Source organism: Mixophyes fleayi, chromosome 2, assembly GCF_038048845.1.
Source record: "Mixophyes fleayi isolate aMixFle1 chromosome 2, aMixFle1.hap1, whole genome shotgun sequence".
Lineage (NCBI taxonomy): Eukaryota > Metazoa > Chordata > Amphibia > Anura > Limnodynastidae > Mixophyes > Mixophyes fleayi.
This window is the reverse complement of record NC_134403.1, coordinates 230,607,981-230,635,433: the sequence shown is the minus strand read 5'-3', so window position 1 is coordinate 230,635,433 and position 27,453 is coordinate 230,607,981. Positions and strand designations below refer to the sequence as shown.

At 40.0% G+C, this 27,453-nt stretch overlaps 1 protein-coding gene across 2 annotated transcripts in view; it reads left to right on the top strand.

The window, feature by feature from the left end:
* The first annotated feature begins 3,148 nt into the window (after positions 1–3,148).
* The window catches only part of GGNBP2 (gametogenetin binding protein 2), a 57,181-nt gene continuing 32,876 nt past the window's right edge, over positions 3,149–27,453 (top strand). For both annotated transcript variants that reach the window (XM_075195593.1, XM_075195592.1), the window contains exons 1-3: positions 3,149–3,345; positions 12,931–13,008; positions 25,872–26,125. In XM_075195593.1, the coding sequence (XP_075051694.1) occupies positions 3,253–3,345; positions 12,931–13,008; positions 25,872–26,125 (425 nt within the window). In that variant the 5' untranslated portion in view covers positions 3,149–3,252. The remainder of the gene's footprint in view (positions 3,346–12,930; positions 13,009–25,871; positions 26,126–27,453) is intronic.

Here is a 27,453-nt window from a genome sequence, read left to right as displayed (position 1 = left end):
ACAGAATGAAAATCGGACAAAGTGATATATAAGCAGATTAAAAGTGAAGTAAGTGTAAGAAGAGAAGAAGATAAAAAGTGAGCCAAAGAGAGGTGTGAGTAAAAAAGGAAAGTACTGAAAACAAATAAGCAGTATAGAGATCTGTGACATCACACTAAACAGACTGAGCTATGTACTAAGAACAGTGTGAGAGGAGAGAAAATAAAGAGACTGTGCAATACAAAAGATCATCAGTTTATTTGGCGTGAAAAAGTAATTTATGGGCCCCAACCACGTGCAGCACTTCTACTAAATTCCTGTGCACAGTTCAACCCAGGACTGAGTGTAAAATATGGTAACGTTACCAAGATAATATTGGAGCACCAAATGTTTTAGTTGAATATTAATGTTAAGTGATTTACCTGAAAATTGATTTATTATTATACGTTAAATGCTATTGTGCTCTATGTTGATCAAATGAGTGTTTTGTCATTGCCATTGAGTTGAAGGGGTCAGTGGTGCGGTGGCTTACCAAAATTATCTTTACCGCATTATTAATAAACCCAAGTTATTTGACCAATCCTTGTCCCTCTCATTGAAGTATTTATCTCCTGACCACCGGATGTTCGAATAAAAAAGAACCTGACTCGTGTCTGGAGGACAAGGTAGGGGAAGGAAATACCATCAGTCTCGGCCACCACATAACTTTAACACACATAACATGCACAGCATGGGAAGATATCCAGCAGCCCGCCGAGTACCATGTGACCACTGCAGTCACATGACCTGGCGTCTGAAGGTACCTGAGCTGAAGGGGATTTAGCCACTACCGATCCCCCTGCACTCAATAAATATATTTTTTTAAAAAAGTACTTTTAAAATATATATTTTTTTTCAAAATTAGGTCTCCAGAGGGGACTCGGGCCACCAAGCAGGCCAGGCAATTTGTAGCCGCCCCCTCCCCTCTCTGCGGCTATATATATATAATTATTTCTCATTTTATGAGGTTAATATCATATTAACAGTAAGGAACCAGCAAAAAAAAAATGTTATGCCGCACAGTAATGCCCCAGTTCACATCATACCTCATAATTGTGCCCCCAATTCATCTTATGCCACATAGTTGTGCCCCCAATTCATACCTTGCCACAGTTGCCCGCAGAAACACATAATATGCCACAGTTGCCCCCAGAAACACACAATATGCCACATTTGCCCCCAGAAACACATAATATGCCACAGTTGCCCCCAGAAACACATTGTATGCCACAGTTGCCCCCAGAAACACATAGTATACCACAGTTGCCCCCAGAAACACATAGTATGCCACAGTTGCCCCCAGAAACACATAATATGCCACAGTTGCCCTCAGAAACACATAATATGCCACAGTTGCCCCCAGAAACACATAATATGCCAGTTGCCCCAGAAACACATAATATGCCAGTTGCCCCAGAAACACATAGTATGCCACAGTTGCCCCCAATACATTTTATGCCACAGTAATGTCCTCAATATCTTTTATGCCACAGTAATGCCCCCAATGACTCTTATGGCCTCAGAATTGCATCAAAAATTTTTTTAGGACACTAATAAATGAATAAAAAAATGATATAATTTTATACTTACCTCTTCCAGGCATGAAGCGGTCCGCAAAGGTGCTTGGGAGGAACTGCGTAGCCGGCACTGAACTGCTGCGCAAGCGCAGCAGTTCAGCTCTTCTCCGGCTGTCATTTTTAATCAATGACAGCCGGAGAAGTGCTGAACTGTTGCGCTTGCGCAGCAGTTCAGTGCCGGGGAAAGAATGTCAGCCGGAGAAGAGATGAACTGCTGCGCTTGCGCAGCAGTTCAGCTCTTCTCAGGCTGTCATTTAGACCGCGGACGGCGTGCCAGGACTCGGGGCTGCGTGCCACCCCCGGCGTGCAGGGGGTTGCCGACCCCTGGTCTAGGGTTTATGCATTTTTCTTCCTTTTACTTTGGGGGAATAGGCTGAACCTAATCAAGCGAACTGTGACCTACAGATGGAGTAGGGATGGTAGCCTGGGTATGGTTAACCAAATGCTGTTCTTTTTAACAACTTTTTTAGAGTTGCACCTTAATAGTCTGTTTCTTGAGACTCCTCCTCAATGGGTAGGTGGCTTTAGGGTCTGGGTGCATCCCTTTCTTAATGTTTGGATGGAAGGTGGCAGGGTGGAGACCTTCCGGGTCCGTCATGGGTATCTGCCGACCTTTGTGTCTCTGGGATTGAAAGTGACAAGGCGATGGGGTCTGGCGGCGGGGGAATTCAGAAACTCCTCTTAGGGTCAGATTAAGCCGCAACTAACTCAGCGTTAAAGCCAATACCGTTAGTATGGTAATTTTAAGCCTGCTTGAGGGAGCCGCGAACAAAAAGCCGGGCGTTGAAATTACCATATTACCGCAGGGGCAAACACAGGATTTGTAGAGGGGGGTTTCCACACCGTGCCGCCAGTGGGCGTGACCAGCGTGCAAGGGGGCATGCCTATAATTTTAGACAGTGCTTGGCTGCTCTCCAACTCTTCCTATCCCCACAATATACATGGGCAATGCTGCTTGCACTACTGTTAGGTGCATGCAGCTCTCCCTTTTCAAGCAGAGCCGTGTGAAGCTGTGGCAGGGTCCAGCCACCTCAATTATACAGTGCCCCAGGCTTGGAGGGGAGTTTCCAGGTATTAGGAAACCCCCGCTCGGTTTGCCTATGTACCGGTAATTACACGCACTGTTACCGTAACGTCAGTAATATTGCACAGGCTGTGTTATTTTTTACAGTAACGCGGTCAATTGAATTTCCCCCATTTTGTGTTTACAAATGGTGTGGCATATAATAGGAATTAGTGTGACACAAATTGTGTCTACTGCATTACGGAAACCCTATGCTCAAGGTTCATAGTTACAAATTTTATACTGCACTGGAACTTTCTGTCCGTTTAACCAAAATAATGTAGCAATAAAGTTTTCCTATTTAATGAGGCAGAATTTAAAGATCGCAGATTCGCCACCGAGCATATCACATATATCCGATTAAAATAATAAGACATACACCGCTTGTTTGTAAATAGACGTGATATTTATGTTAGATCATTCAGACCACTTTCGCCGTGCCTTGTTTTTCGGATGAGTGGGAGGACGGAGGTTATTGAATCTGCTGACTTGGACAGGCGCACGGTCGACAGGGGGTTGAGGGCGGGGTCCACCCGCTCTGTACTACTGTGTCCGCTACTGTGTTTCAGGCAGGCGCACCGAGAAGTAGTAGACATGGCGCGGTTAGTGGCCGTTTGCAGGGACGGAGAGGAGGAATTTCCTTTTGATAGACGGCAGATCCCTCTGTACATCGATGACACCTTGACGGTGAGCACGGTCCTTTCCCCTGTAGCTTAATGCAAAGTTTTCGCTTTCTTTAACAAAAACATTCAATGCAAAGGTTGTGGGAGGAGGGGACGTTAGACAATCCAGAGAGTCCTGACCTGATTGAGGACAGGCTGTTTCCTGAGAGGTGGAGGCCTTACACTCGCAACTAGGCCACGGCTGGTTGTTTCTATAGTGTGGAGTTTTTTTTTCATGTGGGTGGCTGACTCTCTCGGTGTAAATAGTTCGTAGGCAGTTATTTCTTATGTATCTGCAATATACCTCGTTTTCACGTTTACGTATACAAAAAATACACGTATCATTAATACGAAACGATCCGTGTCTGTTTGTAGCAACATGTAATGAAATATCTAGTTCTTTTTCTAAACTCTGGCTGCAAGTGTCCTTAATTTTCAGGGACGTGTGTGTGTGTGTGTGTGTGTATATATATATATATATATATATATATATATATATATATATACTTTTAAATAAAATTGCTATTTTTCTGTATGTAACATGATGTTTTTGCCATCTTTTGGGCAGCATGGTAGCACAGTGGTTAATATTGTTGCCTCAGTGCTGGTTTTATGGATTTCAACCAAGGCCCAATTCTGAGTTTGTATGTTCACCTTGTGTTTGGATGGGTTTTCTCCTGATACTTTAGAGATGGTATTGTGTATAATCAGGATGGGTGCACTGATTGTACAGAAAAGTGGCCCTTAAATGTATTAAATTGACAACTATGTAGTACAGTCCACCCTATACTTTTAGATTGGTCATTGGGTAAAACATTTGTAGAAACCTATATCAGCATACTGTTAGTTTAGGCAGCACGGTGGCTTAGTGGTTAGCACTTCTGCCTCACAGCACTGGGGTTATGAGTTCAATTCCTGACCATGGCCTTATCTGTGTGGAGTTTGTATGTTCTCCCTGTGTTTGCGTGGGTTTCCTCTGGGTGCTCCGGTTTCCTCCCACAATCCAAAAACATACTGGTAGGTTAATTGGCTTGTATCAAATTGACCCTAGTCTCTGTGTGTGTGTGTGGCTGTCTGTGTATGTTAGGGAATTTAGACTGTAAGCTCCAATGTGGCATGGACTGATGTGAGTGCGTTCTCTGTACAGCGCTGCGGAATTAGTGGCGCTATATAAATTGATGATGATTCATCAGGAGTTTAAATTATGGGCAAATAAGTAATCGTTAAAGATGTGTGGTGGTGGGAAAAAAGGACTTTTGGAGGAAAAACCAAGACACTCAGGAAGGAGTACTTATAGTGCCTATGGGAAAAGACAGATGCACACGGAGTTCTTACCCTCTTCATAAACGGTACACCTACCATTCGTACCGGCTCCCCAAACACCACTTTGGTCTAGAGGAGGAACCACACAACTATTGGAGTTGAATAATACAGAGTGGAAATAAGGGAGTGTCCGAGGTGACGTTCAGCAGTAGAGACCCTGCACTCTACTCCTATTGCTGACACCTCAATTTGGTCTGGGTGTGGGGGTTATAGATATTCTGGAGAAGGAAATATTCTGGCTGAATATCATACTCACCGATGGACTGGTGAGTTTTTCCACCAAGCGAAAGTTTAAACTGATCAATAATACTCACCAGATAGTCACTCTCCTCTTGATGGTTGTCTGTAAATCCCAGGATTGGTGCCTAGGTAAACTGCTAGCACTAGGTGTACTCTACTGCCCTAACCCCCACATTTCCAAGACACCAATACACAGTAATAGATTCCTAAAGCCTGCCTTTAATGGGGGCCTTCCAATTGAGAGTAAGGGCACACTAAAAGCAGAAAAACAGTTCTGTAAGGGAACCACCACACAATGGCCTCCTGAGATGAAATGTAAAAGATGGGGTCAGATTGTGTATGGTCTTGGAATGACAGGCCTACTTCCTAACTGTGCCAGGTCTAGTGTCAAGCTGATGTCCACAGGCTAAGTGCCTGAATTATTTTGCCCCAAATGCTAGCCCCGAAGTTTACTGAATTTGCCTTAAAATGAGACTAGCAAGAAACCGTACCAGCCTGGGCCTTGTGCCCACTACTGCTGCATGGGCATAATAACTGAGTTTGTGCCCAACATAGGTGACAGTGCAGCAGAGCAGGTGAAACATAATTGCATGCTCCGCACTGGATACACCTTTCTATCGCCGTTTTCTCCAGTCTCTTTAGCTGACAGCTCCTCTTCGGCGCCTCTCAATTGAAGAAACGGTTTTCTTCCATCAACGCATCAACTCAATGTTCTATAGAACAAGCAGTAGTCCCCAACTTCCCCCCAATGTCAGGCTACTCACAAGACAGAGGCAAGCTGTAAGCCTTAGATACGTTGAGTGAACTTTTTTACTTCTTGCTATTTGTAAATCGATTGTACATCGCTCAAATCTTTAAAGTTTTACACTATTGCACATTTTCTTCTTTTCTATATTCATATGACCCTATCAAGTGGCTTTTCATCGGAGACATATTGATACGAGACAGCTAGGAAAAAGCATTGTGCTGAAATATAAGTATTCCCTTTTTAGGAGATAGTAATTGCGCTTAAAGAGGTTTCATATTTCATTTGGTATCCATGTTTGTTGATAAACTGGTGTATGTTTGTTTGAGACCTATTGAGATGCATTTACAAGTGAAGCGCTGATAAAATTTAGTTTATATTTATATTTGAATTTTTTTTTTTTGCATAAATTTACCGGACAGTTTTATTTTTACACTTCAATTTCGAGTTGAGCTAAAACATACACCCTCCCAATTGTAAATGTGTCCGCACATTATACTTTGCTCTCCCTGCATTGCAACTAGACCCATTGTCTCTGTGCATTATATTGACTCTTCAAAAAAATTCACACTACACAAGCACTGTATGCCAAATACCGAAGACATCTATTACATTTCAATTTTTTCAGTTTGCTGGTTTTGTATCCCTTTGTAATAGGGTTCTGGTCAGTTTAACACTTTAAATGCTGTCCTTTTCATATTGCACTCAATATAACTGGAGATATAACAGTTTGTGATTGTTTAACTATTCTTTTAAAATATTTATTTGGTAACAATGACTTATTACAGTTGAATTGGTTGTTCAGGTAGAAGTAAAAAATTACTAGAATGCTTCTCTGTTCATTATTCTACTCCTATTAAGATATTATTACCACCCTGATATCCATGTATAACTTTTTTTTACTAGTAGAACATAACCATTTAAAATTAATGATTTCTAAGGCTTGGTACACACTACAGAATTCTCCGACCAATGTGTTATGTAAAACGATTTTTACAACGAGTGGGCTGGGGGGGGGGGGGGGAAGAGTCCCGATCAGCATGCCGATTCATGAATGTGTACACACTATACAATTTGTAAAAGATTTACCCTCATTTGTGCTTTTCACCAGTCGCAACTGTCAGCTGAAAAGATCAACACTCTGTAAACTATGGAGATCCTGAGTGCACACACACTACAGGATTGGGACGATGTCGTTCAATATCTGAACAAGATTTATAGTTTTGCTGAACAATCAGATCAAATGATGGCCAGTGCTTTGGAATGGAATATTGTTTATTGTCTTAAGTGTACATGCTAATTTTAGTGCACTCTTTTTGTAATGTGGTATTGTTGTCATTTACTTTATGTAGGGATTGAAAGAACAGTGGCTAATAGTGTATGATAACCTTGCTTACCTATTACAGTTATATGGAGTGGCAGCTGATAACTGATTAGATGATTGTTGGTTGTGGCAGTAAATCTGGTGGTTCTTTTAGCTTTTCTCCTCTGCAGAGATCACTAATGAACATTCAATTTGGTCAACAAAACTTAATCAAATGGCTGAATTTATCAGATTTGATTACCCCTTTTTTTTTTTTTTTTTTTTCAATCAGAAAAGGGTTAATATTAGGAAACAATATTTTGCTGTAAACTGCATAGCAAACATCTTAATTTTTCTTTAAAGATGAGAACTTGCATATTTGTTTGTAGAGGGCAGCATGTATTTTAAGTTTAACATTTATCGGTACTTGGCCATATATGGGTCTTTACACCATTCCTCTGCCACCTGATCTTGGTGCCATCGCCTCAGCCATCTTTATCACTTGTGTCTATCACAGAGACCCAGCCTGTTAGAATAACCCCTCCGTGATGTTTAGTCATCGGTGCCAGATCCTTACTCACCATTAAGAGATCTGAATCCTTCCTGGAATGACAGATGACTGGGTCAGGTTACATGATCCAGTCACACAGCAAAGTTGATTTGGGAGTTTTTAGGTTGTTTGCGTATAGAAAGTGGAAAATTAGTGTAATTGTTAATTCAAAATAGAAGAGGTGACCATTTTAAGTAGGGGGAGCTCAAAGAAGGTAATTCCACTCATCAGTGTGGAAATTGAGTTCATTCTCTATTGAAATCCTGTTCATACATTCATGGATGTTTGAAATAAAGGACTGTTCTGAGTCAAGAAAAACACAAGCAACAATTTTGAGAGATAGGGTTTATAGAAAAGAAAGTAAGTTGTTTCAGTTGACTGGCGGAAAGATAATTTTCTCAGTGTTTGAAAGATTGAGGACATCCAAGGTGAAGTGGCAGTGAAAAGAACAGTTAGAGATTGTTGAATGCGCAGTGTGGGGAAAGGAGTCATCCAGTCTTGCACCTCCTTGTCTGCTTGACAAGGAGAATGGACTGCAGTTGAAGCAGTGTCAGACTGTTTGCAAGGAAGAGTTCATGGATGTTGCCATCAGAATGTGGATTCCATAGGGCAACACGAGACTGGTGATATGTAATGTTTGCTTGGTTTCCATACTGTCCAGGTGCAGAGTAACACTTATCATGGGGTAGGTATGGTGGACAACATAAATATTATGATATCGCCACCTCCTGGCGCCAAAGGATTCTGAGGTAGAGAACATGATTGTAAAATTTAAAGGGTTTCATTTAGTGGAAATTGAGGATAAATAACAAAAACAGGACAGCAGTATGATGCAGAGGAGGTAAAGGATGTTGTAAAAACAATTTGTTAAACACTGTGGGAATCAATAGGGGTCTGCGAAGGACCAAGCAAACTTATATAGAGAAACTGAGAAATAAATTCAGCACGTTAATTTGTCCAGGGTAGTGAGATGGAGAATGCGGTTTAGTGACGTAGTTGAGGAGAAATGTTGCTGGTTGGCCTCGGGTGTTAAACTGGGATTTCTCATCCCTTTGTAAGTAAATTTCTTTACAAAAAAAGCACAATAGCACATTCTAGACTTTTATTCATTTTTTCAAGAATTAACTTTCTTCCATCTTATGCCTTATATGTTTTCCACTTGTTGAACTATTGTATAACTCTTAAATATTACTCGGGCAACAGGGCCTGAATTCGGAAGCTGTAATGACAAAAAACACCCAGTTCAGTCAGATGTCTTGATGGGACTTGATGGTCCACCCTGGTTGCAAGGGCCTGCATTGGAATGGAAGCACAGGGCCTCCTGTGGAAAAAGGGGTGGGGGGGTATCATCTGCTAAATTAGTTGGACATGAAAAGGGAAACTGCCCTTTGGACAGCGCCATTTCTGAAGTGGGCCAACAGAGGTAGGTGCATTACTCCAGTGTACCACCACCTCCTTGGTGGACTTTTGCTGTGGAAAGCCAGCCAGAAATCTGTTTGCTGCTCACCTCTGCGGTGCCAGAAGCCTTTACTATGCGGTGTATACATCTAGCTCTGAATGAGGGAACTGTTTTGCTCTGAAGTATTTGGCTTGTGAATATTATATTCTATAGTGAACAAAGTGGGTTCTCTTTCTTCTGAAATATATGGTTGGGTACTTCTTTTATTGCCACTCTGTTCTGTCACTGTACTGTACTGTTTACTGCTAGGTTTATTGAGTGCTGTGTTCTGTCAGTGTACCCTTATTGATATCTTTACTTTGGTACTGACTGCATTTAGACACTGTGGAGATCTGACTCTTGAATAATGCCTTAAAATACACATAGGATGGCTTCCCACACATAGTCTCTAAGGAATCTGGATCATTGCCAAAAGACCAAGAGCCATTTGGCAATGAATGAGACAGCCAGGATAACACACTGGACAGAATGTTATGTTTCAGCAATCTCTGCGGTATTTATCCTAGGAGAATAATGATGGCAGGAGATCTTGGCTCTAAGGACATGGCTGTTGAGACCATGAGTACTCGAGCTTAAGTGGCTGTCTGAGAAGGTGATCAAGAAACCAGCCTGCTCTTAAAAATTACTAGTGTGGAAAACCTGCATTGCATAAGTTGGAGAGAAAAGGAGTTTGCACTACTTCTTTTAAATTAACTCCCGTTTTGTCGTCCTACTGGATGGCCTGGACATTGGTCTTCAATTAACCTCTTCTCTATTCCTAAGGTCCAGATTTTTCTTCATAAGGTTCTTAATCATCCAACCACCTTTTGTTTTGCAAGTAGTTCTGTGGAACTTCAACTTGGTTCTTTCAGTACTACAAAAGCCACTGTTTGAGCCTCTTGAATCCATTGATCTTAAATTCCTAACCTGGAAGGTGTCCTTTTTACTGATAATTGCTTCAGTACTACTAATGTCCATATCGTGTTTTTCACGACTGGGTCATTCCATGTCAGTTCAATCAGGGTTGTCCACCACCCATCTCAAATTTCTATGAAAATGTTTTAGTTAAGAGAGGATGTCAAAACAACTATTTCTGCCAAATATCTTGACTGTCTGACAATTAGTTGATTTAAATATTGATTTTTCAATTTATTAAATAATTTACTGATCATGGCTCCTTTATCCAGTTTTATTTGAAGTACCGCGGGTGTTTATTAAGGAATCGCCACAAAATTTGGACCCTTAAGGTAACTCTTCCTCCTGAATCCAAACCAAATTACTTTATCTTCATCATGTTTTGCGTTATGGCAAAAATGCACATTTTTCGAATAGAATTAAAAACATTAGGTTCAATTGACATTAGGGGTACTCTGTTTCATAGTGGAAGTCTGGAACTCTACCAGATTGGTGAGTGCACATTGAAGCCTCAATTGAACATTTGTATAAAGCTACAACTGTATCTTTATTACAAAAGATGAACATCAAATCCAATCAATAGCCAAAATGAATAACGCACTTTAAATTAACCCCCAAGTGCACACCCTACTCCAGATAAATCAATAAATCCCCAGTAAACCAAAGCCCCCTTAGCCCAGGGGCCTCCATTCCCTTAATCCGGCCCTGGCAACAGGGAGTGCCAGGAAATATCCCGTGTACTATTTTATACTACTAAGGGAAACGAAAATCCATGCAATGTTAATGTAATCCATCTGGCACCATTAAAGAATCAAGTGATGGTCAAGTCTGTGTCATATCCCAAAGAAAAGGTAATAAATGGCAAATAATCCATAAATATAAACTCCAGTTTGAATGTTCAGGGTGACTGATGGGAAGATATTGTCTGTCAGACCCATTGTTTAACAATAGGTAATGAATGTAATTGCCTAAATAAGGCTAGGTACACGCTTCAGTGTTTTCAGTCAATTATCAGGCCAATCAAATGATAAACGACCATTCAGTCCCAATAGCTCGCTAGTGTGTACACTGCATAGATGAGCGATTATTGTTCCAAACCACATCGTATTGTTTTATTTGCATTTTAAACCAGGCTAAAAATCTCATTCAACAAACACTGCAATGTGTATGCACTCGTGACCGGCAGTGTCCATAGATCTCCTATGAAGTGTGCACAGTCATAACCATTGGCTAAAAAGATTGCCACAATTGGAGAGCACAGATCAAAAGCTAAATCGTGTAAAATGTGTTGTGTGTACAGTTGAATCGGCGTGCTGATTGGGGCTTTTTTCTTTGGTAAAACCGTCGGCCATATCGCATCTGGAGAAATTTTGTATAGTCTGTACCCAGCTTAAGCCTGTAGATTTGTTGCATCTTGCAGCTGATAAACTCCTCCCACGGTATGAAAGTTCAATTATTACCTGTGTACCTGCACTAAACAAGATCTGTACGTTATACTCTAATTGCATCCCAGTTATATGCAACGCTAGGTTTGTTTGTTTTTTGTATTGTAAGGGCACCATAACAATGTAAAACTTCTTTCTATAGACTTAAAGAACATGGTAGAATTACATTTAAACTACATTTAAGTGGAACTAAACCTTCAAAATATATTTTATGTTTGTTTGTTTTTTACGTAATTTAAATCGAAGCAAATAATTGCTTTTAAGTTTTAATTTACTTTCAGTATATACAAGGAACATTAACACCTACCTTAAGAGGGCTGAGATTACCATTATCATGGTATGGTAACCTTGATCTGTGTTCAGCCCTTTGGTGAATGCAGCTACTACTGCAGGGTAATGGGACACATCTTCTGTGGAGACATGGAAAACTATAGTGGGTGTTTAACGCAAGAAAAACGCTTTTGTGCATTTTATTGATGTAAACTTCTTTTGATTTTCTGTGTCTATACATTCTTGACTATTACTACATTATTTCTGTTTTAATTTTGAGATGTTTTGTAAAACATTGGCTTAACATGATGAAATCGGCATACATGGGTTGCATCCCTTAAAAGGCACAACTTACACTTCTAAGAAGTGAAGAAAATACAAAATATAATTTTTGCATATGGGCATGTTTTTAGCCATGTGTCTTCAATATTGTATTTTACAGGTAAAAGGATGAGTAACTGAACTTGTTTATACATCACTGATACCTGTAGCGAAATGCTTAAACAGACTCACTGGCGCTTAACCAAAGCAGGTGTGAAGTCGGGGATGAAGGAATTAGAGCATGTTCTGTTTTTTTTATCATACCTGTATATGAAACCAGAATCTCAGCATGTAGAACAGCCTATTCTCTGTTCACCTGTACCACAAAAGTCAGGGAACAATTGCAACCTAATTGTAAACTGAATAAAGTTTGGTGTAGCTATCTGTGTGTGTTTAGGAAACTTATCATCATTTATTTATATAGTGCCACTAAGTCCACAGCACTGTACAGAGAACTCATTCACATAAGTTCCTGCCCCATTGGAGCTTACAGTCTAAATTGCTATATATATACATACATGCGTCAATTTTGATAACAGCCAATTAGCCTACTAGTATGTTTTTGGTGTGTGGGAGGAAACCGGAGCACCCGAAGGAAACCCACGCAAACACAGGGAGAACATACAAACTCCACACAGATAAGCCCATGGTCAGGAATTGAACTCATGACCCCAGTGCTGTCAGGCAGAAGTGCTAACCACTAGGCCACTGTGCTGCCCCCGGTTGGCTTCCACAATATACTGATTATAGCTTTGCCTAAAATTAAATATTCTTGCTACTACACCAATGAATTCCTGATCTCCACAGGGGTGGGCAAACTTTTTTCTTTTCTTTTTTTTTTTGTATCCCAACATAAAATGTGAACTCTTGACTGCAAAATAATACGGTCATTAAAGACATTTGCTTGTACAGCCTGTGAAATTAAAACTTTGAAGTGGGATGTTTTTTTTGGGGGGGTGGGGGGGGGGGTGCAAATTGATAGCAATTTCTGAAAGAAAAGGTAGTAAGTACATTTGTTGTTTTTTTATTTGTTGTTAATCCTTTCTAACATTATTTTCAGATGGTGATGGAGTTTTCAGACAACATGTTGACACTTGATAAACAGATTGACACCTTGCAACTGAAACAGTTTATACAGGTACTGGGTGTCTACATGATTTCAATGAGTTTGCCGTACTATTCATTGCACATGAAATTGGCCATATAGTTGTGCTAGTGAATAAAATATGTGTGTAATACATTTGTGCATAATCCCCTATTAAATATTAATAGTTGTTTGCCCTCAACTAAGATGTAACTAGGATTTTCTGGATGTAATGGTTAATATTTTTCTTTTAATTAAAATAATTGCAGGGGGTTTCTATTTCCATACATAAGTGGTCCATTAAAGGGTGTAGTTTGTCCATGTACTACTTATGCATTATATATGGGCTAGTATGGATTATGTACACTAATTTCGGCAGAATCATCAAAAGCCGCTAAATGGTCAAACTGGGAGACCCCAGAGCTAATCTTTTCCCCTTAATTTTGCAATTGATGTTGAATATATCTTGCATTAGCCTGAGCATGTATACCAAGATAGAAGATAGAGATGTATTCTGTTTTCATACATATTTAAACTTACACTGGAGGTTGGTACAATGAAGCTGTGTTTAGTAGATCAGGTAGGACTTCCAACAAAGTCTCCTGGTTGGTTACAGATAGGAGAACATCACCAGAAAAAAAGGCATAGTTTGTGAATTTTCTCCAGGGTAATGCCTATTAAACTAGGGGCAGTATAAGTTTTCTCAGCTATGGGTTTGATTGCTAATGCAAAGAGGAAAGAGGGCACCCCATTTGTGTGTTGTTTTTTTTATATAATTGATTTTATTGAAATTAAACAACGTAAACATGTATGCAACAATGTCAACACAAAAATATAGTACTTTAGACTTTCCGTTGCACAACAACAATTGCAGGTTCACCCAAGGAGGTGTTTATCTGCTTAACCTTTCTTAAAAGAGAAAATAAAATAAGGGGGATAGGGGATAGAGAGAGAGTAGGGGAAGACTGGGAGGGAAGGCATGGGAGAGGGGGGGGGGGGGGAGTTGGGCTTCATACATTCCCATTTGTGTTTTTTAATGTATCCGAGAAGAAGCTTGCTGGGTGTAGTAAAAATTTAAGCTTCTCGGCATTCAGATTGTACCATTTGGTAAGAATGTGGACAAGTTCCAAAGGGTTGTATAAATGTACCCATCCGTTCCAGGGGCTTTGTGGTTTTTTTTTTTGTTTTTTTTTTTTATTTTATTTTTTAATCACATCTTCATCTTAATCTTGAATTGAAGGGACTATAGAGCATTAAGTGCATCCAGTCTACCTCGGTCAAGTCACTGGAGTTTTAAATCGCCAAGGAACATGTGGATAGTGACTGGGGTGTTTTTGTCATACTTCAGGTTTTTTAATTGGGCATAATATCTAGCGAATATGTTGTCTCTTTGCACTGGGTCATATAGTTTAGTGCCTTGATGTTTCATTTTATTTGTACCTTGACTTTCCTCTAAGTTTACAAGCGAATAGTCTACTGGCCCTACTCACTATATAGAGATTTTGGCGCCACCTGGATATGGGTCATAGTAGTTTTCTGTCTGGTTACTTACCAAGCTTGGCTCTTTCTTTTAGGATTTTCATGGGATATATTTTGTTTTGCTCTTTTGATTGGACAAGTTAGGTTTCTCAGTGTCTTATGAGTTTGATTCTGTTTTGTTAGACACAGGTAACAAAACAAAAACATCGGTATATAAACCAAGTTGTAATTTTCCTTCACGTCGTCCTCCTAGATCACAGACAGAAGAATTTAGAATTTTATTTCTGTAGCTTACCAGAGTTTCTTTCCAAAAACGCACAACACTTGTGGGATAAGCTGATGTCGGTTGGGATACGCTGTGCTGCTCTTGGTTAACATTAGTGTTCCCATTTTAAGCATTCTTGTAGAGCCTTGCGAAAGCAAGAAATAAAACAAAGTATTTGTGCAGCTTATGATAAAACATCTAGCAGAATATGAAGAAGTGTTTTGTGCTATCTGAAATTCTCAAAACAAATGAAAAATCTCCCCCCCGAACAATTTAAGGAGCTTATAGCATGGATGAAGGTCATTTGTAAGAAAGGAGGATTTGTGTACAATGCAAGGAGTTAAAAGTACCAGATCTCTAACAAGTATAGATACAGAAAATACTCTCAATCAGAATATTGAAACATTCTTTTTGGGATGATTTAGGAGAAATTAAAGAAACACCGAAGTTATTTAATCTGCATAATGTGAAAAATGTTATGCATGTATTCTTACTACAACTCATGGTTCTCTTTGAAGAACTTATTAATAAGAATAGTATTCCCTGTGAAATGTAATTTTTGAAGAACGGACTCAGGCGGAGAAATGTAAGTCAAATTCAAAAAGAGGAGAACAGGAGAAGAGGAAACTCTGAAGTAGAGATACATTTGAAGAGTATACACAGCTCTAGCTAATATGTCTACTGGAACACACATTCCACAGATGGTGATCTTATGGACAGGAAAGTGGAAATTTCTTTGAAAAAGATTTTTTTTTTTTTCCAGACCAAATTAAACTCAGGAGTAGCTATCGGCAGCCAGGGCTTTAAGGTTATGGGGTTTAAAACCTCAATACAGACATCCAGGGAAAGGAGCGCTTTATTATATAAGTATGCCCCATATATAATCACATCAATAAACATTCATGTTTATATAAGCTCACACCAAGTTGAGTATTAATATATATTATTAAGTAGTATTACTGGGGCTAAAAGGAACTCTGACTAGTATTTATTAGGTTGTATAATCTAGTAGATACTAGATTATCTACTAGATAATACTTATATAATAAAGCGCTCCTTACAGTCAAATAATCATCAGAGGTCTGAGTCAACATATAAGCTCATTACCTTATAAATTGTGTCAACTATAATCACATGACCATTGGTTCCAATCAAGGTGACCATAGTACACACAGCATACATTTCCAGTTGCAATGGTATCTTAGGTAGTTTAATATAATTATAATAGGAGTGATTATTATATACTGATTATCTTTATATATATTGATAATAAGTAGCAGGGCATAGCAATTTAATTTGCTATTTTAATTCACTTTAGTCACCTAAATATTTCGCTATTCAATTAGGAGGTATATATTAATATTTTAAAGTATATCAATAAAGTAAGTTTTTTATCTTTAACAAGAAGATCGCTGAGTGCCTTCTAATACACAATTCTTCCTATCCTCTATGCTTCAATAATTTTACCTCTCCTTTATCAAGTACCTTCAGATATCGGTGAGATAAGATGCTGGTTAACCAGGAGATCTGTAATCAAGACACAGACATGCCAATGTCAAGATAGAACTGAGCTGTGCTCATTTATTTGTGGGATACATTTATACATGAAAAAGTGTTGGATCTGGTTATAGAATAGAAACACATGATTGATATTTTCCTGAGTAAATATAAATCTTCTGACAAAGATAGTTAGTTCTCTTCATGTCAATTTTTTTGGGTTCTTATCAACTTTCACTGGAGCCAGTACTCCCAATGTCATCATCCATTATCCAATGTGCTAGGCCTCCATATGGGGTCTTTAAGATAGGTCAAGGCTGGAGCTGCTGATTACACTGAATGTATTTTTAAGGCAAATACCAAGATTTTTAACTCCTTCACATATCATTATTACCATCAACACTGAGGACCTAGAAATTCTTTCACAATCTCCCACCTTTTAATAATATATATAAAAGGTTAAAAATGTTAAGGCCTGAAATGGTGACACCTAACGCAGCCCAGACTACTTTTGTACAGTCTCTTGTGAGAAAGCAAGGGTCTTTCACCATTCACCCAGGACCGAGTAGAGATATCAGCACTTCTGCCCCTGTTTAATCAAAAAGTATCTTTTCTTCATGCCTCTGCTATAATCTCTGTATATCTTTTCTGAACATACATGACATATACCAGTTCCATCCTATCAATATGATCAATACCACAGTGATAATGAGTAGTGGGTGTACTAATAAGTTAAGTATACCAGTCATAGATGGAGATGATCCGGTAAATAGATACTACCAAGATTTCTCTAAATCATCCTTCAGGTTGGTGGCTAAAGCTTTTAATTCATTACCTTCTATAACCGTTACCATTTTTGCATGATTGTTAGTATAGTTTATCTGCTTCAAATTTTCACTCAGCATTCTTGTTACATTTATAATTTTTACCATTTCCTCTATATTTAAGGTTAACTGAGGCAGACTTAGGCTATTATACTTAAACATGTTGTCTACCTGTGACATTTGGTCTTTATAAAATATCAACACTTTCCCTTGCCATTGTAAATGTGTTATATTCATCAGACACCCTGAAAATGGGTAGGTCAGCCCGTAGGTTAGTATTTTTTCATCATATGTGATTATGCAGACCATTTGAGGGGCTACCTTTTATTAGTGTCTCATATTCCTTTGGGTGTAATGACCATACACAAACACTAGTGTTATGCTGCAGCATACATGGTTCAACTGCAGTTTGTTGTGGGCAAACAGGTCCCATGTCTGTGTTATCACAGAGATCTAGGTTATGTGACCAGCGTCATCTTGCAGTGTGATGCGTGCACCCAGGAGTCTTGGTTCTGGAGTTTCACTGATGTGGGCGTGGTCAGCAAGACCTGATACGGACCCTCGAACCTTGGTTCAAAAGGTCTCCTCACGTGTTTCTTTAAGTACACCCAATTGCCAGGTTTCAGCTTATGCGGCTGTAGGTCTGAATCGGACTCTGGAAGTGAAGAAAATGCTAGAACATACAAATAGTTCAAATGGTCAGTTAGACTTCTCATATAGCTAGTCAAATCTCCATGTTTATGTTGTAATTGCTGTGGATAATAACACCCTGTCTTTGGTAGTGTTCCAAAAAGTATTTCATAAGGAGACCGCTTGCTATTCCTATTTGGCACAGTTCTTACACTGAACAAGGCTATGGGCAGGCATTTTGGGCATGTTTTTTTTTAAAAAATTTTTATTTCAGCTATGATTTTCTGTATCTTCAGTTTCAATGTCCCTTTCAACCTTTCTACTCGCCCACTATCCTGTGGTCTGTACGGCACATGAAAAGCTTGCCGTATGCCTAGATCTGTCATTATGTGTTGCATTATTTCCCCTGTGAAGTGTGTTCATCTATCTGATTCAATTACCTCAGGAACACCATACCTGCACACAATCTCACCAATCAGTTTTTACGCAGTTGCTTTTGCTGTTGCCTTGGCTACTGGCCAAGTCTCCGGCCATTTACTGAAAAGATCTGTACAGACTAGGACATATTCATATATTCCAGATTTAGGCTATGGTATATAGTCTATCTGTAGTCTTTGAAAATGATAAAAGGCTTTTGAAGTTGTACCTTGTGACGTTTTTACCCTTTTTCCTGGATTTGAAGTTCCACAGATCCAGCAGGCCTGAACATAGTCTGTAGCAGCTTTATTAAATCCTGGAGCTATCCAATGCTGATGGACCACATTGGTCATCTGTTCCTTCCCCAGGTGTGGCTGTCCATGAGCTATCTGTAACATGGGAGGGAACAAAACCAGTGGAAGACAAAGTTTATCATTCAGTTTCCACATACCAACACAATCTTCTTGTGCTCCTAATCGTTTCCATCCTTTCTCCAATGGTCCTGTTTGTTGAAACTTTTTAGATCAGTGTAGTCACATTTCTTTCTGTACTGTGTATACTTCTCTTTCGGGCTTTCTCTTAGCCGCCTTTTTTTGCTTCTGCATCTGCGCAACGTGTTCCCTTTTGAAACAAAAGTCTCATTCCTTGTGTGTGCTTCTATTTTAATTACGGCAACCTTGTGTGGCAATTGCAATGCTCTAAACAAGTTTCTTATTAGACTGGCATGCTGTATTTCCTTACCAGTAGAGGTCTTGAAATCTCTGCTCTTCCATATTGGACCAAAGTCCTGCGTCACTCCCCAAGCATGCCTGGAATCCGTGTAGATATTGGCAGTGGTTCCTTCTGCATATTCCAATGCCTTGGTCAGTGCTATCAGTTCAGCAGCTTGTGCTGACAGTATCGATGATAGTGGTCCTGAGTCAACTACTTCATTTTCTGTAGTCACCGCTTATCCTATAAATGGTGATCCGTTATCATAATACCTGGAACCATCTACAAAAAGTTCATACACAGCATTGGACAAGGGAGAGTCGGTAACATTTGGAAGAGTTTGTGCTTCGATATCCATAAGAGCGAGGCAATCATGTGAAAAAGAAAAAATGTGGTTAATTTTTTCACCCAATTCATTGTGATCACCTTCACTATCACAATGTCTTTCTTCTGACGGCTCTTGTTCACTATTATTCCCTCCTTTTGAATCTTGAGATTCATACATTAGGGGTAACAATGTTGGTGGATTTACCGTATATACTTGAGTATAAGCCGAGTTTTTCAGCACATTTTTTGTGCTGAAAAGTCCCCCCTCGGCTTATACTCGAGTGATGCTCCAGGACCACACTGTTTTACTCTATACCCCCGAGTTTCACATACCGCGTATGCGCGGCCAGCAGCGCTCATCGGAAACAGGCAGCAGAGAGGTCACACAACGCAGCTACGTAGCTGTCATTATAACAGAATCTAATAGTTATCTTGAGTTTAAATCCCGCCTCCTTACTCCGTCGAACAGAAAGAGGGGTAATCTCTAGGAGATTAGCGGAACTCTGTAGACTCACATCGTTTGAAACAGTGGACGTTATCGTCTAAGGGATTGTGGGCACTGCAGACAATATCCTGTGGAGACTGGGACTTTGCAGTGACAGGGTCTTGGCACCGGACGGAATTGAACCTTCATAAACATACATGTGAGTAACGGATGTTAGTTTTTGATTTACTTGGCTTGAAGACTTACAGTTGTGAATTTGATTTATATGGAACGGGAGTGTTATCGGAGAGGTGTGAATACATTACAGGCTGCAAAAGTCGATATGGAGTAGAGCAGAACACAATTGAGGACTATTCTATATGTGGACACTGTCGATGTACATGTATAATTTTTTATAGTATAAGTGAGTTTACCCTTTTGTTGGGAGGTGTTGGAGATTGGCTGAGCGCTGCAGTGTTTATCCATTTGTATTTATTTAAGAGGGTGGGATCTCCTATGCAGCTGCACGCCAATTCTCTTGTAAGTTGATAAAGTCAGTGCGCAGAGGTCAAATTTGGTATTAGTCGTCCACGGGCAGACCGGTTCACACCACACACAGCCTCTACAGGACCCTACACAGCATCCAAGGCATCCCGCATGATGGTAGCTTAAGCGCATTTACTACCATCTAAAAGGTAATTGCACAATATCGCCACACCTGCAAGACTGGAAGTCACTACCTTTTGAACATTATTCCACTTTGAACACTATTGCACTGTGCACCTATAACGCCTACCCTGCAGACACAAGTACTGCAGATCCATCTGTTTATCGGCACATCCAATTACTATTTCAGTAGCAGTATTACTTGCTTGTTTTCACATACTGTTTTACTGTATACCACTGCATTTATCCAGTGTATTATCCATTTCCTTGCCCAGCACTTTAACCCACAATCCCGCTGCTTCTAATGAATGTGCTTCCACTGTAATGGAAGCATGGGGTCTCAGCTGAATGTATAAAAGTAAAGTTAAAAAAAAATTACCAGTAACCGCTGCATTTCCCTCCCTAGGCTTATACTCGAGTCAATAAGTTTTCCCAGTTTTTTTGTGGTAAAATTAGGTGCCTCGGCTTATATTCGGGTCGACTTATACTCGAGTATATACACGGTAATACTGTGCACCGTCTGATTGTGACATGTGAAGCACTTAACAATGCTACCTCGCACTTGGTGAGTCTGGCTGCTAAAAGGTGTTTTTACCTGTTGTATTGCTTGTACTCTTTGGCGTCAGATGTTTAGTGCCCTATGAAATGCAGTTTTCTAAGAAAATTTACCTTCTTCGGTGCTGCTTGGAGCTTGGATTTGGACGCTCGGCCCCGCTGACAGAGCGGTAAGAAGCGCTTCTCACAGCGGGAAGCAGTCGGCAAGAGACTCTCCCCGCTGATGCAGGACGGGCGCTGCCATTAGGCAGAGAGCGCCTTTACTGCTGAGGTTCCCTGGAAGCCAGATGGAGTATACAAAGTTCCTCCTCCCATGGGGATGGCAGTGAATTCTTGAGGATGGCGCGCTTTGAATAGCGCTAGCGGGGAACACATTCTAACAGGTTTTCCCCTAATATAAGAGAAAGGGCAAAACGCTGTTAAAGTAAACAACACAGAAGAAGAGCCAGTGGAAGGGGAATGTGTTTGAGGAACACCGCTTCCCCCCTGCTCAGTGAGCACGTGGAAGATCCCTTTTGGCGCCAAAGTTCAAAAGGAGGACAGATGCAACAGTCATTTGGAGAGAAGTGCACTGTTGACACATATCTTCCACGCTAAGTATCACTTTGTTTCTTCTGTGTATGCATGTGTATTATAAGACTATGAGGTGTTGAGAGAACTGTGTTTAAGGAAAACTATAAAGTTCTCCAAACCTGTCTTATTTAACCAGAAATACTATGATATGTTAAATAACCTAGTCTGTATTTTCTGATAAAGGTTGTGGAAGTGTTTGGGTGTGCCAAACATATTGTCTGTTCCAAATGTAATGCTAAATGGGCCCAGGTGTTCTGTGCTAAATGCAGTCATTACTGAAAAACCTGCTGCAGCCTTTCAGCTTGATTAATTATACCTTATACTCTCTATATAGAGGAGAGTGGACAGGCAGGATCCTGTCAGACAAGAGGCTGTCAGTAGCCAGGTCTTTGAAGCTGCTGGGAAAGATGGTGACATCTTTTGCGACCTTACCCTGGGCAGGGTCCCACCCCAGAGGAGCATTCCCGTGTTCAAGGTACCAGTGGAGGAGGTAGCTCCTCAGCTGGTGGTTGCTGGACAAGAACCGAACAAAAGACAGGGAAGTCCCAGAGTTCTGCGCAAGAACAAGGGATCCACTGGTAAGGGACGTCCTAGCAAGGCCTTTAGGCTGCAGGTAAAACCTGCCCTACAGGGTCCCGTAGAGAGAGGACCCTCAGACTCCTGGAACAAAGACAAATAAATATTTGCACGTAGTGAGGGCATTACGTATATATGTTAGAGACTGTCTTACGTATCTTTGCAGATCTCTTATTTGTGTTGTTTGACTTTTCCAAACGGGGATGGCCAGCATCTAAGCAAACTATTGCCAGATGGCTTACCCTGACTATCAGGGAGGCTTATGTCCAAAGTATTAATCTCCCTGTGCCGAAACGTATTGTTGCCCATTCTACCCTGTCGGTTGGGGCGTCTTGGGCGGCTCGTAATGGAGCCACGGCGGACCAGCTGTGCAGAGCAGCCACCTGGTCCTCGGTCCATACCTTTACGAAATTCTACCAATTTAATATATTTGCGTCTGGGGACGCCTCCTTTAGCCGTAGTGTTCTACGTGCAAGGAGATCAGAGCGGTCCCACCCTTCAGAGGGATTGCTTTTGTAAGTCTCCATGGTTAAGGAGTGTCCCCCAGATGGATGAAAGAGAAAACGGGATTTATACTTACGATAAATCTTTTTCTCTGAGTCCATCTGGGGGACACTCCGATTTCCCCCCCCCCCGTCTTTTCGTTGTTTTGTCTCCACTCCCCCCTCTGAGTGGTGTGTCTTGGTTGATTGGCCTATCTTCCTAATGGCTTTGTAATCAAACTGAGGTATGTGGGAATTGGCAGGGGTGATATGCTGTCAGCTGAAAAAAGTTAACTCTTTGGGTGCCAGACTCCTCCCCCCGACTCAACCCCATGGTTAAGGAGTGTCCCCCAGATGGACTCAGAGAAAAAGATTTATCGTAAGTATAAATCACGTTTTTTCTGCTTCCTGGTCCTTCAAGTATCTATAGCAAAGATGACATTTTCATAGACCATGCCTCAGGTATGACTGTAAAGAGTTGGCTTCTTACCTCATTCTTTAAACCATTCAAAAACTTTGTCTTTAACATTCTTTGACCATCTGGGGTTTCTGTAGAAAAACCATCATCATTTTGTTAGGTCGTTAATTTATCCAAATACATCCTTACTGAATCATTTCTCTTATGTCTGGTGCTGCTGGTGCTTTTAATTTTTTTTCATTACACTGCCATTGTATTCTGGCTAGATATTCAAGACCACTGTTATACATATTTATTTCTTCTATAGGGGGTGCAGGATGAGTAATAGCCCCCTGTCACCTTCTGGCGCTCTTGCTGTTAACCCCATTATTTGAGTCATCACTCCTATTATTGGCACCTTCGGCAGTATTGGCATCAAAAATTTGGGTTAGGCACCCTTTGTATTCTGACTGGATACATATTAGTGTGAGCATGCAATACCTGCTTTTCCAATGTTATTCTCCTTCTCACCCTCTGATTTGTTGTTTCTCTTAATGGACTGATATTGTGATCCTTCAACCGGCTTACCATCATTGGTATCTTGGAAACATTTTCCTTTCTCCTGCAAGAATTATCTAATGCACCTCCTTGTACAGATTCCACATTGCAAACACTGTCACTCAGGATAATCATTTATTTCATTATTAGCAGACTGAGAAGGGATTTGACTTGGGGTTTGAAACGTGATTGATGGAGTGTTACCTGCATCCACTGGGGTAACTGAATGAGTTTCTAATTGTAAATGCCCCTTTTTGTGCTGCTAACTGCACTATGTGACCTGCCTGTTGAGGTACTGGTGCTGTATCTGGTCTATTGTCTGGTTTCTTCGGTGGAGCTGTAGGGTCCACATAAGGTGGTGGCATGTCGAATAGACCTGTACCTATGTGTGCATCCTTTCTTCTTTTCATTTTTCTCATCTCTAATGATAATGTATACCACATGTTAACCACATCTGCTTGTCCTTTTCTGCTTATCCATGCTTTATTGGTGTTTTGAAACCTTTTCCACTTTTCTGGCTCTAGTTTGCCCTCTAATGGGAAACCTGCTCTGTCAAATATTTGTTTTTAAATATTTGCTGTTGTTTTTTGTTTTTTTTAGTAATTTCTTTACTTCTCTGTATTCCTGTACCTTTGTTGGGTGTTGGGTTTTATAAACCCAACAACCCTGCTAGCCCTGTGCACCCTAGTATTCAGAATTGATCAATTTCTGAATATACTGTACTGTTGGGTTGCTTTACCGCATGCACTCTTATAGCAGTTATCTGTATTTTACAGAGAATTATACCTCAATACCACCGGTCAAAAACCTCTTAATGCCTTCTATTCTGGCTGAAAAATATTTGCATACTATACAAAGAAATATAATGGGAAAACAAACAATAATAATTGTGCAAATCTCTGTTGCAGCTGTAACCATTTTTGCTTTCTTATTTCATAATCACCAGAATATCCTTTTACAATTTCATTACGTAACCCAGGTGGTAATTTCTTTATACTGTACAGACAGATAGGCTTCCCGTCAATGGGTATGTGGTTAACTTGCCAATATAGTAACACTTGAGACCAAAAATACCCTATATTTTGCTGCAATATATATCCTTATTTAAATGCACATTTAACATACAATAATATTGCTTTGCATCCACAAAACATTCAAAAACAGTTCTATCAATTACAGCTTCCAGTGTAGAACAGTATCAGCAGAATGCTTTCTAAGTATACCAGCACATGAACAGTCTGAGCAATAAAAAAAATGAATTATTAAAATGCAATCGTGAGTAAATTCAACCATATAGTTAGCGCTTTTTATGCTCTCAATCAGATATCTGGGTTCAGGAAATCTCTTACCATATGCAGATGAACAGCTTTTAGACACACAACAAGAATGCTGGACAGAGAGTAAATCAGTGGAAAAATCACAGCTGAATTTACTCACCGTACGGGTTTGAGCTGTCCGTGATTCTAGCTGATGCTGCAAGCGTTATTTGTCATCTGTATAGGTTGTCCGAGATCCCGGCTATTCGAGCCCCCACGTAATGTTAGGGTAATTTTACCTCTCCTTTATCAAGTCCCTTCAGATATCGGTGAGATAAGATGCTGGTTAACCAGGAGATCTGTAATCAAGACACAGACATGCCAATGTCAAGATAGAACTGAGCTGTGCTCATTTATTTGTGGGATACATTTATACATGAAAAAGCGTTTGATCTGGTTATAGAATAGGAACACATGATTGAAATTTTCCTGAGTAAATATAAATCTTCTAAAAAAGCTAGTTCGTTCTCTTCATGTCCCTTTTTATGGGTTCTTATCAACTTTCACTGGAGCCAGTACTCCCAATGTCATCATCCATTATCCAATGTGCTAGGCCTCCATCCGGGGTCTTTAAGATAGGTCAAGGCTGGAGCTGCTGATTACACTGAATGTATTTTTAAGGCAAATACCAAGATTTTTAACTCCTTCACATATCATTATTACCATCAACACTGAGGACCTAGAAATTCTTTCACAAAGTAGAAAAGGTATAACCAAATACATTACGCAAGCACCCCTTGGATCCTGGTAAAAAACAAAACCGTGATGTCACAATGTATACAAAGATAAACTCTGTCTTCATTTGTCCAGGGTTTATGATGTTCCAGTAGAATGCTGGTCCATAGGTCAGTTCAAGTGTACCAATCGCACGGAAAAACCATTCCAATCATTAATAATTGAAATGACTACATCCAGTTTTTCAACTTCAACATCAGGCTGGAAAATAGTGTTTTCATTAGAAGTCTCTGAATCATCTGTTGCAAGTGGGGAGTTGCTGAGGAATCATGCACGCTGATTAACAGAGGAGATGGTTCAGGGTTATAAGTTGGCAGATCAAAAACGAAGTTTGAGGAGGAGATGAAATCCGTTCAAAACTTACTGTACAATCAATTTATTTTTTTTATTTTTTTGTGCTAGTTGCTAATGTCGATGCTTATAAAAATAGGTAAATGATGGCACAGAATGTCAAATCTTAAAACTAATCTTTGTATGTCTTCTAGCGCCACGACACGCTGAAAGAGCAAGATTTGGGTATTGCCATGATGGTCACATCGCGAGAAGTCTTCAATGCACTGTCTCAGCTTGTCCCGTGTGTTGGTTGTCGGAGAAGTGTTGAGCGCCTTTTTACTCAGCTTATGGAGTCTGGAAATCCAGCGTTGGACCCTCTTTCCGTGGGTGCTAAGGGTGTACTTACTCTTTCCCACAGTTGCATGACTGATGCAAGAAAGCTGTACACACTATTTTATGTGTGTGGGTAAGTTGCTTAATTCATTTGCTTTCTTTGATTAACCTGTAACACATTTTATAAAGGGAAGATTGGTGGGTGTGTTTTTCCTACAAGCTCGGTGCTATTAGCAGTGGCTGTCTTCTGGAAACTCTGGTCTGTGGGTATAATAAAATAACAAATATTGTCCTCTTGTTAAAAATACATAGTTGTGTCCCCTGTTTTAATTTTAAGTACTTGTGACTACTTTAAAAAAAAAAACAATAATAAAAAAAAATTGCCTCCATACTTTCCTAAAATCTTATGCTGTAATCCAATTGGAATCTTTAAATCCCAGAGGAGCGAAAAATACCCATTGGCTGCTCTTGAGGCATACCCAGATGCATGAGAAATGATGAATGTGTTAAGCTCCAGGTAACAGCAGGCGTAAAACTAGATGTTTTATAATATAACTGCACTAAACGACTTGTGTTTTAGGAATCTACAAATCGCCACACTATAGGTGTGGCTTATGTTTTTAGCCTCCAAAATACAGAATAGTAAATCCAGCAGTTTGCAACTGAAAAACTAATCTGATGTGTGGCTGTTTTCAAACTACACCAGATACCGCCTGTGTCTGGATCACTTATAAGTAACTTATGGTATAAGTTTAAAGGATATAGCGCAGGGCGCTTATTTATATAATTGCACATGCACTTATTTTTTGATATTGTGTATATTTTGGTAAGGGAAATCTTTAATTTCTGAGACCAGGGGGAGAAAATTATTTTTCTGCTGTTTTAACCTTTCTAGAGGAAATGCCTTATTTCTGATGTGTATATATCTGATACAATAAGCCTTTGTGGGTGGAAATATTTTGTGTATTGTGATGTGGGGAAATGGCTTGTTTGGGGTTTGTACCTTCTTTTGGAGGAAATGTGTATTCTGCAACTGTTGGAAGAAAGGACTCCTGCTAATTAGACCTTTTTTTGATGTGTGAGGGTCATAGCAAGATGTAATTAGGCTTACTACTACATTTCCTGCATTTAAAAACAAGACATTACAGCATTTTCAGAAATTTCACAGATAAGTGTAAATATTGTTAGCTTTGCAATGCATGTAAATCCATGTTTGTGTGAACAAATGGTATCCTGGCTCTAAAAATAACTCAGACCGCAAGGGGGCTGACTTACCCTTTGAGGCTGTGTCCAAACTGTATAAAAAGCACTGCCTTGTACACTGAAATGTATTATTCTGATGTTCCATCTGACCTGACCACTGATGCCTTTAATCAGTGGAACTGTCTTTGTCAGGGCACCTGAGCGAAATAAAACATCACTCTTTGCTTCAAGACCCTGCCTGACAACTTCTTCAATATT